Here is a 21,004-nt window from a genome sequence, read left to right as displayed (position 1 = left end):
CAGGTATGTTATTTCTTGTGTTATCTTGAATAAGCATTGAACATTAGGTTTGTGGCTTGATCGTAGCAAAGTGAGTGTAAAGTGGCATTATTATGACTTCACTCCTAGTGACATGAACAGGCTTGTCATGACAAATAACGAAAGGTTTGCATACATGGAAAAAATCTTTTTCCTTGTTTCTCCAGGTCACTTCTACTGCATCAGATCCAGAGCTGGGGTTCACCATCTTATCATGCTTCATTTCTCCCAACTCCAGCCCCACCATTTCATCAGACTACAAGCTTATCCACACAGTTTGCCCCACAGATGACTCCGTCAGATACTATCCTCAGAGGGACTTCCCTGTCCCTCACGCAAAGATGGATACGAAAAGTTTCAGCTTCACCTTCAGCTCAAAGCTCAACATACCCTTGGTCTTCCTGCACTGCGAGATGTCTCTGTGCTCAAAGAGACCTCAGGGGAATCGACGTCTTCCATCGGTATGCAGTCTAATCTTCTCCAAATTACTTTTTTTCCTTTTACATATTTAATGATTTTACTGTACAAGCCATCACGGTTGTTTTAGTCTCTCCAGAGCCGTATAGTATTAGCAGCGTTTGTTTGACAAGATCTCGAGTCGGCGTTGTAGCACACCGTCTTTATTCTGGCTGACCTGAGCCGTTCAGTATCAGGTCTGCACCCAAAGCTAAGCAGGAAACATGAATCGATGTGAGGTTTGCCAGGTGTCCAGCTGCAGAACAAAATAAGCATCTACATCAGCCATCGTTTTCTTTTTTTTCTCTCACTGTTAGCTGTCCAACTCATACAGTCTCTTGCAAGCACTGCGAGCAATGGTTTAGAGTAGCGGCCTGAGATTGATCATGAAGCTAGCTGTTATATACAACAATAGAAATGAGTACAACATGCGTCATATGACTTAAATGCCAAATGACTTAGAATTTACAACCTTTTTTTGTTTAAAAATAGAGTATTTTCTGAGAACAATCCAAAATAAGTACTTGAGAAATATTATATTGAAAACACAGACCCCGAAGTAGATGAGGCCTGTGTTTTCAAGTATCAGTGACAGTGATATACAAGTTAGAAACTTTGTGATGATTGAAACTAGACTGAGTACACCTGTGATTTCCAGTCACGCAAACTGCATCAACATGGTTATAAAGACCTGTAAACCCTGTAAGTGTCTTAAGTTTTGGATCTGTGGGGTATGTTTATCTGCATGTCTGCTTCGTGGCTCCACAATGGAAAGACCTGCCAGAGAAACTGAAAAATCTGAGATGATAAAGGATTCAGGAAGATCAATAACCAAGTGAAAATCAGTGGAAACAAAGTAATCAGGAGATCTGTAATACTAATGATCAGAGCTGTGGCTTTTGTTTTTCTAAAATTAAGCTAAAGACAGTCAAGCTCTAAGAATAGACAGATGAGTCAGTGTTTCAGACTTGGCAACGAGGTTATCCGTGATGTGTGGAAATCAGGGTTTCTCTTACAGCTCAGACAGTGTAAAGGACAGGTGACACATCAACCGCTGTAGACAGCAGTTGAGACCAAAACTTGCTTGTGCTTTGACACAAAATTGCAACATTTTTGGTCTTGGACAAAATTTCTTCTGAACATGGTCAAAACTACCACAATGAATTCATGATCCTGACAGTGCAGTACAGAGGTGGTAGTGTGATGGTATGGGGCTGCATGAATGCTAAAGGCGTTAAGGAGAGGGCATTAATCGATGACACCAGAGTGCCTGTGGATATACGAAAATACTGACTGACAAGATGACTTCCAGTCTGCAAAAGAAGCACACTGCTAAAATCAAACAGAGTTTTTTTTTTTAAAAACAACAAAGTCAAAACTATGAGCTAGCCAAGTTGTCCACCCTGAACACAATAAACCACTGGGGTTTTTTCGAAAAGAGAGAGAGCGAGCAGCGAAAGGCCTCCAACAAAGAGCAGCTGAAAAACAATAGTCTGTGATGACTAACAGACCATATCTCTGGAAATATGGCATCCTCCATGCCAAGGAGGACATATGAAGTATTAAAACATGAAGATTTAAATCTCAATCAAGAAAAGTGTACTGCCTTTTTTACATTTAGCTCCTACTGTGTTACATGCATTTTTAATATAGTAAATGTAAAATGTTAGTAGTTTTTAATTTACATCAAATACCTGCTGTTCAACATAAGAGTCGTTACTGTAAGGTGACCAATGTTGAATCATTTGACAATTAAGTGATGTTGCCCTTCTGTTGTTTTTGATTGTGATCAGGGTACTGTATAGAGCATTTTGATTTCTGTAGAATTTCTTCACTGTAAATGTTGTCATTTTTAAGTTTTTATTTCTCATGTTTTCTCAACTTTCATTTGCACAGTGCTTAAAACCTGATGCGGCATGTGATTCTCTCTCTGTGGACAATATCATGGCGATGGCATCAAACAAGAAGACCTCTACTGAACCGCTGGCAGTGGTGGATGGTCCACCATACCCGACTGGTTAGTGAGAGAATACAAAAACACAATTTAGACTTATTTAGACTTCATGCCACAAGTTCAGTTCTGCTTTGAGCTCTGATGCCCACAAGTACGAGTACACACTGTGATAGTAAAACTGGAGTAAAGGAAGACGCCAGTCTGAAGGAGCCAGGCAAAGTTCGGACCGGTACTTGGAGATTAAACCAAACCACAATGTGCAGCACATCACTTCCCCACATCTGGTCATCATTAACTGCAGTGTGTGCGATTATGCGATAGACATTTGGTGTGTACGAGCATGAGTTTACGTTGACATCTGTACACACAAGTGTGCTTTTGGGTGTGTGTACATACTAGCATGTGGTCGACTGCATTAAAGGGGAGGGTGCTCGCGTTGAGGGCCAGTTCTGCTGTTCTGGACTGGTCCGGGCTCAGGGAGATGTGGAAAAACAGGAGTCATACAGCACTGAGCTCCAGTTGTTTTCACTTTGGCCCTTCACCGTGGCCTCCTCGTTCCACCGGAGAGGCGGAGGAAGGGGGAGTGGTGGTCCTCTCGTTGGCTTCGGGAGCCCAGCCAGAGCCTTAAGGCCCCTCGATCAGCACTTGTTTAGTTACTCATTCATTCGCTCGCTGTATCTTAACAGTGGTAAGTGTGATCGGAGGGAGGGAGCAGCCTGCAGTGGGGCCGGGGGGAGGGGGCTCTGAGCTAACCGCCATCACATTTTATACTAATTATGACCTCAACTAAGATGGACTGATATCATGTGTGCCCATTCTCAAGTGGACTGCCAGAGTTTTTCAAATCAGCATCCCTTCTGAGCAATGACATCAACCAGAGACATGTGGTCAGTTTAAGTCAACTTTATTGGCTCATGATTTGATACGAATTACATCACTTTAATCAGTGTGAGCTACAGCCTGACCGATGTATCAGCAGGCCTGATATCTGCCAATTTCAATTTATTGTAGGTTAGTGCTGCGCAATATAATGTTTCTGCATCAGCATTGGGATGCACTCATCCACAAAAGTCACAGTGCAACAACAGCAGTATGAAGCAATTCAAATTAAATTAAAAACAGCATAGTACAATGTTTTTGTTGCTTGATACAAAACGAAAAGTTGTATGGTTCTCATTTTCCGTGACTAATGTTCAAGAGAAGCCTGTCTGATGGCACATCATTTAATCCAATGTAAGGGTCCTTGGATACGCCGTTTTTTTGTTTTGTTTTTACTTTATCCACAGAGTTTGTTCATACTCATGACTTTACATGTGTACAGCAAGATGAGCAAAAACAGGAGAGAAACTGTGAAATGGAAGATGTTTCGGCTGCTAAAAGAAATGGTTGTATGGAAGTATTTTGGCAACAGAAAAGCAAAAAAAAAAACTATTTTGCCTGTGCTCCACCTTTTCAGAAAGGTTTCAAGCAGTTTTTTTCAGCATTTTCACATTTTTTCTAATATTTTTTCTTGTCTTTTTTATTTTTGGTGTAGACACACTCTCCTACAAAATCACCCCAATCAGGCCAGAAATTCTTTATTCCTGTGTTTTTCAACTTACTTTATCATTAAAAAAATACTAATTACAATGCCAGATTTATACCTACATTGCACAGACCTATTGTGGCGATATCACCAGTGTACATATATACACGAACTGGGCAACACAACTGCCTCAGAGCAGAACAGTGCCAATTGGCTGGCTGGCTTGGGCTTTTCGGTGCATACGTTCACCCTGTGCCTGCAGCTACTCCGACTTGCTCACACCGTATGTTGGGTTAAATGATTACTCTAAATTGGCCATACACGGAGCTTATTCCAGTCCAGAAAACTTTAGATTTTAATCTGACAATTGCACCATATTCCATTTATTTCAGAGTAAAATGAATACAAAATAGGAGACACTGTGTTCAAAGCAAAGGAATGTCATCCTACTTTGTTTTATGTTTTAGTCTCATTAATATATTGATGATAGGCAAAAATCCAAGGCTTCATATCCCTACTGATAATAATGTGTATTTGCCGGCCGTTTCATTTGTTGGTGAGAGTTTTCAGATTTTTTTTCTTAGTCTCAAACATCAGTGCTGGTATCGGCCTCAAAAATTCTACACTCACTGTAGTTCGAGTTGTACAGGATGACTCTGAGCCGAAGTGGGTGGTTTTCATTACGGCCTAATTGGACGTTGAGGTTCACTGCTGGACAAAGTTACTGTATGGATGGAGCCACTTCTTTTTAACACAGACATGCCAGTGTTCATGTTGAAGATATTGGTGAACAGAGACTGAAGTAATGACCGAGTGCGTAAGCTCAGCTCGTCCAAAGCGGGCAGCAGAGTGTTCTGCCCACACCACAGTGCCAGTGCAGCGGGCTTATTTTCCATGGGGCAGAGAAAGTAAACACAGATATGCCATAAACACGGTGAGAAAAACCTCAATTTCAAAGGCCGTGTTTTCTAACACAAAGGCATCTCTTATGCTAGGATGGCAAACAAAACAAGCAGCCTTTTCAAGGGCCACAGTTCTGCACTGGACAGCATCCCAAAGAGCTGAGCTCCATCTGCACATCAAAGAGGGCCACTTGTGGCCAACTTGGTGCATGGAAAAACTGAACAGTCTGAAAGCCCTGCCATCAAAATTAGATTTACTGCTTCGCAACATTAATAAATTTTATACTTTTTTTCATGGATCTGGTAACATTTGAAAAATATATTATTTATTTCAGAGACTGGCTGTGTAGATTATATCATTACACCAGTACAGGGAGTATTCATTTAGTTTAAGTCTGCAAAGCCTAAAAAAAGAGAAAACATTTCATATCAAGGTTATTCTAGTGAACATATTAAAGATCCTGGAGTTGCAGTGAAGAAAATATGAATGTGTCGGCCCTTTTAGATTTCTTATCTTCGTAAGTAGCTGATTTCTGTGATAAATATCTGAGATGATGTATCACCTTAAAACCTGCTGAATGAGGAGTCTTTCTCTCCACATAGGCTGTCGTATTTACTGGCCAGATGTCAAGTGTCTCACTTTGTCACTACAATGATCACAAAACTGAAAATCTTATCATTTTAACAGTCAAGTTTAAAGGATGCTTGTACTTGTTCATGAGTTAGGACTCGTGCATCAGCAGAAAGGGAGCTTTAAGAAAGTATAATTCTATGATGAATGTTCTTCCACACTTGAGATCTTATTCAGATATATCCTGAAGTTGTGCAGTCCTGAGAGACTAAAGGACCTGAGCTGGTTTCACAAACAAGCTCTGAAGTATTAAGTTCAACTGTTGTTGGCTCTCTAACTTAGAAACCCCGGTGTCAAGAGTCCTGCAGAGGCCACATCAGTGAATTCTGCTCTCCATGAGGAAGGGTCAGAGTTAAAGAAAAACAAGTCATTACGCAGGAGTGCTCTTTCATTCCACAGCAAGCAAACTTACATAAACAGATGACGTTTATAGAGATATGAGCACTGGTCCAAGTTTGGCAACAGTTAAGCTGCAAACATAAGTCATGAGTTTAACTTCGAGGCAGCTTTCTGGTTCTGTTAAAGTAGTGAACAACAGTCCAGACCAGTCAAACCAATTGTTCTCCATAGACATGAAGGCATTACTAGAAAAGAAGAAGCGGACAGAACTTAGAAATGTATTTAGTGGTAGAAATCCAAAATAAGAAAAATCAAAAGTTGAATTTCTTTGATTATTTATTGTATGAGAACTGAAAAAAAAACTGGAGTCAACATGAACAACATTTCTCAAAGTTACGAACTGCCAAGAGAAAGTGACTCTACATACTACACATATTTTATTACTGATATTTTTAATTTGTTTCCATACTTGTCTCCTATCTGGTCTGACAAAACACAGCCTGCAGTTCAGCCAAAAAGTCCCTAAAGTTTTGTCATGTGACTGCTGGTTGCAGCTGAGCCACCTTCTTTTAGAAATCTAATTAGGGGTAACAGTGTTTTTAGGAGGATTTTGAAATTTAAAATAATCCAACAGTGGGGAAATTTGCATTGCTACAGCAGCAAAGATAGTGCAAACATTCAAGGAATGTAGTAAAAAAAAATCAAACTAAACCAAACTATTTACAAGTACTAGATATCGAAAGAGCATGAAGCATGATTAAATCCAGGACTGTTGAAAAGTTGATTATTGAATGACTGTTTTTACAGTTTCTTGCTGATAAATGGTGTCATTTTGGGGGTTTTTGAAAAGATAACAAGAATTTCAAAATCATCAGTGGGTTTTGGGATTCAGTTCTGTTGAAACATAACATTATCTTTGAGTCAAGGTGACGTGAAAACTTACACACTGCTGTGTTTCACTTGCTCCAGTTTATATGCTCTTCTTTTCTCTTCTGTCTCTGAGGCTGTACGTGTTAATGGCCTCTCTCTACATTCTTAGCATAACAAGTCACTGGGGACAGATAAGAGTGGAGGGTTGGGACAGGCTGATGGTGGCAGAGAGGACGTCCTCTGGCCATCGTCCCCTCTGAAATTAAAGTCTCCTCCGATGACCTGTCATCATCCATTATGCGAGATGAAAACTTAAAGGTGTTTTGTCCAAGAATAGCACCCATTGTGCCAGAGTCTTGGACACGTACCAGGTTTGCCCCTTGAGTTCGCCCATACACAAGCGCCATTGTGTTGCATATTAAGACATCATTACAGCTAATTTCACTTTTGAAAGCCCTCCAGATGGCTTGAAATAAATGGGTGAGCGGAGCTGGTCGGAGTCAGAAGGTTCATCCGTTAGGACACTGTCAGCTCACAGAATAGCTGCTCTTTCAGCGTTTTCCCGGTTCAGGTTTCTGTATCACATTCCACAGAGAATTGCTTATCAACACAGTGCAGTATCAGCAATCTGCTGCTCCTCTGGCCTCTGGCTGACAGGCCCACAGCATGCATTGTCTTATTTTCAATGTATCATTATTCATAATGGATAATGTGCATCTTTGTACATCATAGCACACTAAAGTTTCTTTATATCTTATTTTGAAGGTTATCCTAAACCAGATCCAGTAACCCCAGTGGTTCCTCCAAATGACAGTAAGAAATTGAATTTTACTTCTCTTTTATGCTTCTTCTTACATATTTCCATGTGTGTGTGTTTGTGTGAATTATATGGAGCCTACAGTGATCACTGCTCAGCATAGGTGTACATTTAGTTTGAGGGAGGACACATTAATCACTTCAGTCTTATAATTGTATTTTTTTACGCAATTTATTCAGGTCACATTTTTATTTAGCAGTGCTGAACTTATTTTGTTACTCATTTGATACTGAAACCTTCTGCGCTCCATAGGATTTTTGTTTGAAATGCTTCCAGCTTGTCTGAACTGTGCTCTGCTTTGTTTTCTAGGAATTCTGTACATGCTGGACACTCCAACGGTGGTGGGGATCGCTTTCGCAGCCTTTGTGATCGGGGCTCTGTTGACCGGAGCCCTGTGGTTTATCTACTCTCACACAGGTAGGTCCTTCGCTTGCTGCTCTGCTCTGCTGCCCCAACTCACCGCTCTACATTAATGAAAAGATAAGATGCAAAGGAATGTCAGGGCGCCTCGGTGCCAGAAATGTGCCGCTGCGATTGCCAAACATCCTGCTGCTGACAGAGGCCGGCACACAATAACATATTGACTCCTCTACTGTAAATATATCCTGTTGGTCAGCAGCAAGGGCTCTTGTCTTTCCTGCCTTTGAATGTTTTGGGGGCTACGTGGTGGTCAGTGAATATGCTCAGCACAATGGCTGGAGACGAGTTGGAAGTTCCCCTAGTTGGGTTTAGTGGCCGCTCACAGGAAAAGACACACAATCCGTCCATTAGATGCCAAGACCTTCCCCATCGTTCCCCAGTCTGTTGACCCCGGCTGACCCCCAGAGGAAGTTCGCTCCCATCAGCCCACTGAGTTCATAGTGCTGCCCTGTTCTTCACAGGCCTTACTGTTTGACTGGTGAGCCGCTGCACCATTGACCTGTTGCCCCATAGCTGATGTGTTCTCCATGGAAGTCTTTCATGAACCTTGTTTCAGTTTACAATACAGAGTTTTCAGGAAGTGCAACAATGTGAGTATTGCGCTTTAAGCAGTTTGGGGAGAGCCAGACAGTGTTAGATGGTTGGATCAGTAAATCATCCTCCCTGTTAGCTGTGAATGTAGCAACAGTACAGACAGAACGGTTACGACATCGTGCTCATCTCACATAGCCAGACTTCCAGATCTCCACAACGCTGTCTCAGTGCTTTTCTCCTGTCACATTTTTACTCACTTTGGACTCATTTTTCACCGCCATGTAAATTTCTGCACCTTTAGAAAAACAGCACAACCATGCTTAGAAGTAGAGAGAACTCAAAAATGTATTCTGTGCAGTATAAAAGCTGAATTTCTTTGATTAATAATTTTACAGACGGTAAAGAAAAAAACAGTTGGAATCAACATGAAATCAATCCAACATTTTTCCAAGTGACCCCAGGTGTTACCACTACTGGGGGGAAATGATGGCTCAGTATAATATCCATATTTTATTTCTTACATTTTTAATTTGTTTCCATACTTGTCTCCTCTCTGGTCTATGTAAACACAGCTGGCAGTTCAGCCCGGTTCAGCCAAAATATCCCATAATTTTTGTCACACGACACAGTTGGTTGCGGCTGAGTCAATTCTCACCTCACGATTGCACTGAGAAGCACAGAATTTTTGGTTTTTCACAGAATCTGGTTCATGCAAACGGTTTATTTTTAGGGGGAGCAAAGTGATTTTTATGAAACAGCACAACACAGATGAGTAGTTCAAGGACCTGGAAAGTTGAAAATCCAAACATTCTTTATGTTTTTACTATTTCTGGACTGGCAAATACTGTCATTTAGGCCATAAAAAAAAACATGCCTTTCAAACCCACGTGTGGCTTTTCGGGTTCAAATGTCTTATTCACTGAAAAACCCAGCAGGCCCACACAGTCTTTGGTGTTTCATGTATCGGAAAGAACGTTGAAAATGGTAACATGCAGATAGTGGAAGAGGAGAAGAAAGTGAAATGCTGCAGTAGAACAGTCAGGCTAATATCTACAGTTTACATCCAGTGAGGCAGACCGCAGTGTTACAAACTGTCCAACCAGAATCAGTCACGATTATAAACGTTTACTGCACAGGATTTCTTTTAGCAGTCAGGATCACATTTTAGAGGCCTTATCTTTATTACAATATTAGTATTGGCTTCTCTTTAGAAAAGCCACTTTATTTCTGCTTCATGGATTTTCGAGCGAGTGACTCAAAAAGAAACACAATCTCTGTATTTGTCGGGTTTTCCGAAGATAGCGGTCGTCAAATGTGAATGCGCGTAAGGAAGAGGTGTGGAGATGGTAGCGCTGATAAATATATGCAGGGTCAAGGCTCAGTTAAAGGCACATGTTCCTGTTGATGTTATGAAAAAGGCCTTCAGTTGTTTTTGGTGGGTGTGTGAAGCACTTTTGGCTGAAGTGACCTTATATGGCAACATTTGGTCCTGAGTCAACCCCAAGAAAGTAGATCCCCCAAAACAACAACCCAAAATATCACTTCAGTGTATATTTTAAACCAGTGATGAAACATGAAAGCAAAATTGAGTCTATTCCCTGGGGGTCTGAGGTCCTCCCAAAAGACAGTTTTTCCTTTAAAAAAAAAAAAAAGATCTACTTGGAATTATATTTGGGTGTTTTTAGTATCGTTTACCATTTTAATTCCCTATAAGGCAGTTAGAAATATAAATGCCAGCAACCGTACAATATATTATTTGACATTTCCTTCATTGTCTTGGCACGTGTAGTCAGTCTGTAGTGTGCCAAGGCTGGAGTTAGCTCAGCCAAGGAGTCAGCTCTCCATCTCTGTGCATTGGGTGAAATAACACACAAATGAAAAATTTAAATCAATGGTGAAAACGAGCTCCATCGGTCTGAAGTCCAAACACGAAACACTGATGAGCCAAAACACTGTGACCACCTCTACAGAATGTGCTGTTTGTCCACTGCATGGCACAGAACCAGCTGCGACCCTCTGAGGAGAGGAGTCTGTAAGATCTCTGAAGGTGCCTCATGGTATCTGGTATCCTGATGTCACATCCTTGTACCATTTCCACCAACACAGACCAGGTAGTAGCTCTGGGCTGGTTGTCATGCTGGTTTGGAGTTTGATCAACTTGTAAACCATAGAGCCGCTTCATTACGTCATTGTGTACAATGTCTGTTCAGATCCCGGTTTTGTTTTTGAAGTTTCTTTTAAGGAGACGGTTGATCCGTCCAACAGACCACTGCTGCAAAGCCAATTACATCGTTATTCATATGATGTTCCCTACTGTTCGTTGTTTTAACCCTCTGAACCTCAAGCAGATTCTGAGTGTATTCTGCTCCACATTTTTACTCACTGTGGCCTCATGTTTTACTGCAATATGAAGTCCTACATCTCTTTGTCAGCAAAATCATGGCTGGAAGTGAACAGAACTCAAAAATGTCATTTGTGTCGTATGGCAGTTATAATGCCAGAAATCATTAAAAAAAAAGAAAACAGATTAAAAAATGAAAAAACCTGGAATCCATAGTGCAACTACAGGTGTTACCAGTAATGGAAAAGCACATCGGCTCTATATACTGTAGCCATTTTAGTACTTGCATTTTTATTTCAATACTCCTATCCTCTCCTGTCTCTCATATCTTCTTTAAGTACACACAGCCTGCAATTCAACTGAAAACTCACAGTATTTGTGTTATGTGACTGTTACATTCAGGATCATGATTTTGAGCTTAGATCTGGATCATTATCTTCACAAAACAATGTAGTACAGATGGGTAGTTCAAGGACCATTGGAAAGGTGAAAAAAAAAAAGGTTTTACGGTGTCTGGCCCTGATAAACAGTATGATTATGATGATTTTTCAAAATAAAAGACAGCCGGTGTGGGGCCTGGCTGCCAGGTTTTGGAGTTCAGAGAGTCCATTGATCATGATCACACACAAACAACAACACTGCAAAAAAAAAAAAAAATAGAATGAGTGAGTTTAAAAAATGCCATGTCTAAGTTTTGTCTAAATCTTGACTTGTCCAAGGAATACCCCGACCAACCTTGTTTATGCATTTGTGATTCCTGAACCAAAAGTTGAGGCAAATTATCTGAGCAGACATCTGTTACAACAGCTGCGTGCAGACTTCTCATGCTCAGAATTTTCTGTGACATAAAAGCAGCTTTATCTTTCATATCTAGAAAGATAATATTGCGCTTTAGGGAATTAAAATTTTCTCAGATAGATGAGGTGGATCCAAGTCCCTTTGTTTTGTAGAGCTCTTGGCCCTGTGAGGAATCTGCTGGAAGACTGCTGGCAGCCCTGTTCTGCTAAGCATTAGCAGAACTGTGGGGCCCGAAAGAGGGAGAGAGATGCAGGATCGCCTATAGACACATACAGACTCCTGTCATATATGCACTCACACAAGGGATCTGTCGATACACAATTTTTTTTGTGGGACAGAAAACTCTTGCTCTGCACTTTTCTGGGAGTAAAGAAGCCATAAAGCAAGCAAAGAACAGGCTGCAGTGATAATTGTGCCAAATGCTCAAATTAAACACAGAGTTGGCTTCATCTCAAAAGCTGTTCATTGTCTGTCGGGGACATTTTTTTTTTATAAACAAGCATCAGCACTTTTATTTGCCCTTCATTTTAGCGTTGGATCCCGAGAGCCTACATGATGAAATGCTTATTTGGACATAGAACAATAAACCAGTCAGTGGGTTGAGCTCCAGTCACAGGGTCCCGTATTGTGTTTCTTCTGCTTTATCTGCAAGAGCAAGGCTAATTGATTCCAGATAACAAAAGAAATGAACTCCATGAACGAGGGAAACATCTTCTCTTTTTGTTTCAAATATCACATCTGTCAGAGAGGATGTGACCGTGTGTTTTTGGGCTTTCTGAGGTGATATCTTATGGGGCCGAGAAGTTGGAAACACATTGAATCTGTGGCAGATTATGCATGCAGATACTGAAGTAAAGGCAGATGGAGTCCAACGTTCTTCTTGTGCAATTTTCTGCATTGTACTAACCAATACATTGCTTTTATTTTAATAAGACTGCATTTATCTACACAGGACTGTACAAAAAATGGTCATATTTTATTTCAGTGAGAATGCAAGGTTAATGTTAAAGGGGAACTTCGTTTTTTTTCAGCCTGGGGTCTGTTTTCATATGTCATTTCATACATGTGAGTGATGGAGAAATTAATTTTCGACATAGCTCCAGTATTTAGCCAGGCAGGCAGCTTAGCAGCTCAGCTAGTGAAAGTATGGGGCAAGAGGCCCCCCCGCGTCAAAGTCCGCCCTAACGTGCTTTTTTTCCCACACTGACCGGCTCGGATAGTCTCAACGAGTGTCCCACAACATAGTAGAGATGAGAAGTGAACGAAAACCTCCACATTACCTGGCGATCGCTCTTTGTTGTGGTCTGTATCCAAAGCTCAGGACACTAGAAAGCAAATCTCGTTCCGCAATCTTGCGATAGCTCGCGCCAAAACACAGATTTTGGCGCGAGCTATTGTGCGATTTCGCGAGCTATCGCGCGATTTCGGAACGAGATTTGCTTTCTAGCGTCCTGAGCTTTGGATACAGACCACAACAAAGAGCGATAGCCAGGTAATGTGGAGGTTTTCGTTCACTTCTCATCTCTAGTATGTTGTGGGAGTCGTTGAGACTATCCGAGCCGGTCAGTGTGGGGAAAAAAGCACGTTAGGGCGGACTTTGATGCGGGGGGGCCTCTTGCCCCATACTTTACGCTAGCTGAGCTACTAAGCTGCCTGCCTGGCTAAATACTGGAGCTCTGTCGAAAATTTATTTCTCCATCACTCACATGTATGAAATGACATATGAAAACAGACCCCAGGTTGAAACTGAAGTTCCCCTTTAAGTCCTACTATACAGTAGGAGATTAACGCATGATACAGTTTTTAGAACAGATGAACAATAGGGGCTCCAGGGTTGTAAAGGAGTTCAATTTGTAGCTTTAACCAAATCAGTTTGTCATGTTCCTGCCAAACTGTGGCCTTTTCTAAATTACTTCCATTTTTTCCTCCCTCCCTTCGGTCCACTCCTTTCCTCCCCTCTCCTGCACTATATCTAGGTGTGACAGCTGGCACACAGCCGGTCCAGAAGTCCCAGCCGGCCTCAGAGAACAGCAGTGCAGCCCACAGTATCGGCAGCACGCAAAGCACGCCGTGCTCCAGCAGCAGCACGGCGTAGCCAAGCACGCCACCCAGCAGGCCACACGGTCCTGCAGCAGTACAGGAAGGGCTCGACGGTTCCCAAAGATCGATTGGTTGATCTCCTTCCATTAAAGGAAGTATTCTGTTAGAAGGAAAAAAAGTCTGATTTATGAAAACACCCTCAGTCCCTGTGTAAAACTGGTTCCACGTCAAGTGTGCGCAGACTGAGCTGTTCTAGTGTTATTTGTGTGTAATAACTCTGAGTCTCAGCTCGGCACCCTTGTTTTGTTTAAAGAGAAACACACGAGGCAAATGTGAGTTTATTCCAGGCATTTTTTTAAAAAAAAATCCAAATGCAGCTTTTTTTTTTCTGACCACACCACAGCCTTTTGTTTTGACCCTAAATGGTTTGATTGAGGCTGTTTGTAAGAAGCAGGTGGACTTCAAGAGGGAGCAACAAGGCTTCAGTGATGTCAGTATTAGTTAAGTGTGACGTTGATGGCTGGACCGTTACTTTTTAACATGCAAACCCTGAACGTGGCAAGGGAGCAAAGCAACCACTATTACCATGCAGGAAAATGTGCAGTAAGTCATTATCTTGACGCAGAGATTATGGTTTTTAAAAGACAGTGTAGGTATTGAATGTATACAGAAGAGTAAATGCCAAAAAATGTGAACGATAAATGTGAAAGACATGCTGATAAAATTCCACATTTTATAATCATTTCCTTTATAATGAGTTCATACACGTAGGTTTTAAAGTATATAGATATAGCAACGTGTTTGAGTAGATCTTCACAGGGGCATTATGGTTCCCTTTTACCAGCTGTTGTTAAAGGAAGAGTTCAGCATTTGGGGAAATATGCTTTTTTTTGCTTATCATCCAAAGGTTAAATGAGAAGATCTGATACCTCATGTCTATTAGTTAATGAACTTTAGATGTGACTGTATAAAATGATAGATTTGGTGACTGACATTACCCGAACTGTTTTGAAGCTTCTAGTTTAGCCAACCAGCTTGTTTTTTTTTTTTTTTAACATGGTCAGGACAAGTGACAGATGAATCTGACTGACAATTCGAAGACATGCCCATAATGTAGGGACTTGTCAATGAGAAGGCAGCAATCCCTGCTTTACCTTAAATGTTCTTCTAAATGAGACCATAATTTATTAAATAATGATCAAGCTTTTTTGAGGGACACTTTAAACTAGTGATTGAGACCATTCACTCACTAGTAAAATGTTTACTGAGGTAAAAGATCAATTAAGAAGTAGAGTCATTTCTCTTAAATTTCAATACGGTCAGCTTCTGTTTGCAATCAGAGAAGTCGCCTCCTGCTGGCTGTTAGAATAAAATGCGGGTTTAAGGAGCTTGGAGCATTTACTACATATCTCAAAGCCGGAGGTTCCATCCATCTTTTATCTACAGTCTGTGAGCCGGAGGTAATTAGTCTAGCTTAGCATGAAAATTAGAAACTCTGTCCGAAGATCAAAAATACACCTTCCAACGTCAGCTTTTGGATACAGCCGTGCTAGGTCTTTCACATGCTGTTTGTTCATGCTAAGCTAGGCTCACTACATACCTCTTGTCCCTGTCCAAAGCTCAAACACTTTTTAAAATATGAGCATGTTATATTAAAGCGGCAAACTCTGGGACTGAAAAATCAAGTAATCGTGGAAGTACTTAAAAAAAAAAAAAGGGAGTTTTGTGCCTCTGAACATCTCGAGGCAAAGTTATGCAAAGCTAGGCTAATCACCTCCCATCTCCAGCACCTTGTATAGACATGAGAGTGGCACTGATCTTCTCAGCTAACCTTAGGACAGAAAGTGAACAAAAGCATTTCTCACATAGATTAGAGTGATTATGTTAATTTTGTCATTTTCTTATGTCAGATTAGCATTTCTTTTTTGCCGACAAGATAGTAAGCATTTCTCATGATGCTGAATTATTCTTTCAAGAATTGTATAATTTTGTGAATATTGTAAATACTCAAAGCTATTACGAGGCAGCGTGCATGTTAATTCTGTTCTTCTTTTGGAGTTGACAAAAATAACAATTTGAGGTCCATTAATGCCTTTCTCTCATTTTAACAGTAGCAAATTATGAATCAGTGTTAAATGACAGAATTAAGTTGAGGTATGATTAAACTGCTAATCAAGGCTTAGCATAGTTGATGTAGTTTGGATCCTGCTGTCTATCCCTTTAGACAGTTTTTACTGTTAAATTATCTGTTTTTAAGGGATGCATCATTTAGTTACGAAATATTCCCATTTGACCAACCACAATCCCCAAAAAATATGCTTTAAAAAAATGAAAACAAGCAAATTCCCACATTTGCAAATCTACAAAATATAGATTTGGCATTTCCTCATGATAAAAGGATGATTAGTTTTCTGTCTGCTGGCTAGCTGATTATTCAGCTGACTGTTCTCTTATCGGACAGAACACAACATGCAGTGTTTGGATTTCCGTATCCCACTTGTTTTTCTATAAATCTTGGCACTGACAGTGTGTTGAATAAGCTGTAGCTGAAGCTCATTGTTTTATATTTTTTATATTTTCTTCCAACTGCAACACCACAACTACCCCACCGTCTCAGAAGAATATGAATGTTTGCTGTATGTGTGTTCGTCAGACTGTGTTTCCTTTGAATCCCTGTAATGATTCAGCTGTGTCTCCTGTAGAAAAAAACAAACAGAATGTATATTATCTCAAAGCTTTTGATTTTCTTTTTCTTTTATGTAAACATGTGTAAAGCTTTCTACAGAGAATATAAATATATATATATTTGTGTATAAAATTATATTTTGGAATATATTTACCAAGAGAAATTTATTGTCCTGTACGTGTGTGTAAGTACTGTGATTGTGGATGTGCTTATGTTTATGGGAGGGTTTATTCAGAATATTCATAAAAGCCACACGCCATGTTTTGACACTTTAATTCAAAATAAGTACAATTAAAAGTGGTATTTATTATACAAAATGACAACAAAAAATCGAATTTACGTGAAATAATGTTAAAAATATATCATGTTTATTTCTTTTAAAACGTCTCTACCTTTTTTTTTTTTTTTTTTTTTGCAACAAATTAAAGTCTCCTAAAACATGCAGTGAGTTATTAATTAATATTATACAGCATATTCATGCTTGGTAAAACAAGGTATCTTTACATGGATTACAACTCCTGACGTGTCCTTCATAATATATTAGATTTTGTCATCTAATATTTGGTTAGAATTTGGATTTCCTCATTCAGTTATTATTGAAGAGGGTGCAGAGGCATCACTGTTTTGTAGAAATAATGTGTTTACTCTGCAGTGTTTTCATGTGAAGTAAAAAGAAAACAGACATTATATAGCCCTTCAGCATTACTAGATCTTCAGTGAAAATTCATATAATTGAAAATTAGCTGTAGCTTTGCATATTAAACAATATAATTTTAAACAATAAATTATTATTGGAGTTCTTCTCAGTTGGCCTGCAGTGGACCAAAGAAAATCTACCTAAAAATCAAACGTACTCATTACCTAATCTGTAAATGAGCTAAATTGGCTGCAATGCTAGCTTTGCTGAATTCCAAATCAACATTAAAAAAAAAACGAGTATTGGCAGCACAATAAATCATTTGAACCTGGTTATTTAATATTGGAATTATAACAACAGACTCAGAGCAGACCAGTGTGTACCTGCCCAGATTCATATGATTTCTGAAAGTAGAATTTTATTAACCAGTGATTCCAGCACAACGACTATTGAGACATAAAATGCACACAAGATAACCTACAATTTTTACATGGTAAGTCAGGTTGGCAGGGTTCAGAACTGTGAAAAAATAGGCCTGCTCACAGGACAATGTTCCTCTCACCACCAAAAATAATGGATTAATCCAGGAAGGGCATCGATGTAGTAGTTTTCTAATTATTTTAACAACAATTTGTTGACTGTCGACCAATGAGAATTCGGATGAGAGCATATTGACCGACCAATCTGACTGGAGACTGCAGCCCCACAGTGTCCCGCAATAAAACCCAGATCTGTAACTTGTTTTGCTTCTCCAGTTGTCACAACAATGACATGCATCCTCCTAAAATAATGAAAACTATTAAATCAACCCTGGTAGTGCTTAAAACCAAATTTTGGACCCAGAAATTGGACTATATAATAAGTTTGTATGTTTAAGTGCATTGGAGGAAATCCATCTATTTTGATTCTGGAAACTTGACTGTTTTCTGTAAAACTTGAGAACTTAAATTTTATTGAGTTGAATTAGAACCACTCGCATTCGGAGCAACATTCAGAGCGTGTTTATTTTATCAGGCTTCGTGCCAGATGGTTGTCAAAAGCTGAAACCTTTTTTGGTGAAACTGAGTTACGCAGTAGACCTTTATGCACAGCGGCATAATTGTGAACAACAGTATCTCACTGTACAGTACATTGAAAGATCTGTGTGTTGCAGAGTAGAAATGCACCACAACCTATAATCAGTGGTCATAGTGGGATTAAGGCTTTCTGGCATTCCTGTACTTTTGAGGTTTCTCTTATCGGCTGTGGCAAATCCATCTCCCACATGTAATTACCTCTCATGCCGTTATGTCATGCTGTTAAGTGGCTGAGCCTCGAGTTATGTTCTGGATCTAATCTTCTCATTTGAGATAATTTGGGGATTTTCTTTCATTCAAACTAACAATTCGATACAATTCATGAGAGTCTCTGTTCAAATATCAACATTCCCCTCTGCCTTTTGCCCCGGGGCATGCTGGGAAAGGGTCCGCCACTTACAACCCCCCCCCCCCATGAATAGATATAATGTTAGCAATATGAAATGATGATGCTGTATCACAGAAAAAATATATTTAGATAATGATTGTATTTTTAACCATTTGACTACCTCATGTTTGCTATGAATGTGTTATTTGTGTGTATGCGAGTGTTTTCTGTTATAGATCATACTACAGTTTTATTATTTAGGAGCCCCGTTGTGTTTTGCAGTTAAACTTTTACTTTTTCAATCTTCAAGCAAACAATGAAGAGTTCAAGCTTCCCCGTGATGCCAAGATTGCCTTTTTTGGGCACTGTAAATGTGTAAAGCTTCAGTTGGGTGTTATTGTTTCCTTTGGTTTTTCGAACTTTTATACGCTGTAAATACGCATGACATTTGTATACCCATTATGACCAATAAATTTTCATAATAATTCACAAGACTGTCGTGGCTGTTTGATGATTTCTCGACCATTTTAGGAGGGTTTTTTTGCACCGGGCGGGCCGTGTGCGTGAGGACACAAGTGTATTTGCCTCCCTGTGCTGATCCAGTTTACAACAATGAGCTGCAATATAACGACGTGTCAGGCTCGGCTCTGCGGCAGTGAAGTCATGACTCGTCTCTGGTGAGCTCATAGTGTGATGTAGACCATGTGGACCTCAGGATGGAGGTTTTCAGAGGGGAGGTTGGGGGTTGCCACTAAGATGCATGAGTCTTTACCTCCTTCCCCCCTCGGCATCTTTGCTTTTGATTAGGGCTCCTTGGAGATGGCTGAAAGCACTGTGCCTTGTAGTAAACTACACAAAGAAAGAGGCCAACGGTGTAGAGTCAAACAGCCTCTCAGTTATGCCAGCTCAAGTCCACATGGCCCAGATCTTTTTGACCCCTTTCAGGCTTTTGCAATGTTACATATCTGTATCTTTTTTTCCCCCATACAGGCCCCACTGAGGACATCCTCATGCTGCGAGGCTCTTGTCCAACCGATGACTAATTTATTGAATTTTTCAACAAATGCTCATATACCTCATCAAGACTGTGATGTAATCACTTTATTTCCAGCTTTCCCTTCTGGGTACCTGGAACGCAAATGTGTTGTTCTGCAGCTAATCCATTCAGTCACTGATTGTATGCGCCCCAGACAATAGTGCATGACAAACACTGGCTCAAATTAAAAACGTCTTTTTGCCGTTTTTTTCACTGACAAAGCGCAAAAGTGTGACGCTGGGGAGGCTGGCCTAATTCAGACCAGATCTGTGGTCCTAAACTTGATTACTCAAATTAAGTTAAGTGAGATGTTTTGGAACTTTTTGGCTGGTGGACAACATCAGAGGGGGATGAGACCAGATTAACCCTCTGAACTCCAAGCAGTTTCTAAGCATTTGCTGCTCCTGTCACATTTTACATACTGTGGGCTAATTTTTTGACTGAAATGAAGTCCTGTACCTCTGTAGAAACAACACAACCATGGTAAGAAGTAGAGAGAACTCCAAAATGTCTGAGCAGCAGCACACAGTTATGATGCCATCAATCATTAAAAGAGAAAAGCAAAAGTTGATTTTTTTTGATTATCTATATTACAATTTCTTTTCAAAAGAAATGACTCAAAATATACAATATTTTTGTACTGACTACTCACATTTTGAAGTTGTTGCCACATTCGTCTCAGCCTGCAGTTCCTGAGTTTTTGTCGTGTTACGGCTGGTTGTTAGCCTAGCCGCACTAGACAACCCACGGCAATGAATTTAATTCTCTGCCAGGGTGGGTCTAGTTACCCTCCATAAGGCTCGAGGCTTGATTCTCCTAAAACTGGCCGGACCAATCACCATGAAGTGTAGAGTCAGAAGGCGGGCGTAACGAAGTGACAACAGAGGCGCAACGATTCTGACAGAAACAACCGGCGCACAATAAACGGTTATCTTTCGACTCGGCTTTGGCCACAGCCCTTAAAGATTTGAAGCTAAAATTCAACTTGAAAGATAAACAAAGGACGGCACTGAAGTGTTTCATTGAGAAGAAAGACGTATTTGGACTTATGCCGACGGGATATGGCAAATCCTTAATATACCAGTTGGCTCCGCTGGTTGGGAAGCTAATGGGACTTAGCCACAATCCACCAGCACGCTAGGAACTCCGTCAGCCTATTCGTTGCGCTGATTGGTTGTATACCTACCCAATGCTGCAGAGTGATTTGAAAGAAACCTTTTAGCCCGCCTCCCTCCCTGTCGAGCGGCCCTAGACCCTTGTGCCTTAGAAACATGGGGCTAGCGCGGCTAGGCTAGCTGGTTGTAGCTGCATGACTAAAACCTTGGCTTTTGGAAGGGTCACAGTATTTTTTAATTTTTTCATAGAATATACTTAATATGACCGTTTCTTTTTGGTGAACCTTTTAATGTGCACAGAGAATAAAATGACTTTGATAAAATATCAAGATTTATAGTTGGGATGCCAATGTGATGGAAAACACCACCGCACAGCACATCACACCTGTGACACTTGATTTGTTTCAGTGACCTCCAAAAAGTTCAAAATCAGACAATTATTTCTGTTTTTACAGCTTCTGGCATTGATAGTGTCACTTCG

The 21,004-nt window shown here is 40.3% G+C and overlaps 1 protein-coding gene across 1 annotated transcript in view; it reads left to right on the top strand.

Annotated features, from left to right (window-relative positions):
* Positions 1-18,864, top strand: part of tgfbr3 (transforming growth factor, beta receptor III) — an 86,115-nt gene extending 67,251 nt beyond the window's left edge. Inside the window, 5 exon segments of the mRNA XM_022221134.2 lie at positions 186-479; positions 2,371-2,491; positions 7,461-7,508; positions 7,822-7,929; positions 13,582-18,864. Coding sequence (XP_022076826.2) covers positions 186-479; positions 2,371-2,491; positions 7,461-7,508; positions 7,822-7,929; positions 13,582-13,700 — 690 coding nt within the window. The 3' untranslated portion in view covers positions 13,701-18,864.
* The last annotated feature ends 2,140 nt before the right edge of the window (positions 18,865-21,004 follow it).

This window comes from Acanthochromis polyacanthus, chromosome 4 (assembly GCF_021347895.1).
Source record: "Acanthochromis polyacanthus isolate Apoly-LR-REF ecotype Palm Island chromosome 4, KAUST_Apoly_ChrSc, whole genome shotgun sequence".
Lineage (NCBI taxonomy): Eukaryota > Metazoa > Chordata > Actinopteri > Pomacentridae > Acanthochromis > Acanthochromis polyacanthus.
Note: the sequence above shows the minus strand (reverse complement) of the source record. Positions and strands in the feature narration are given on the sequence as shown.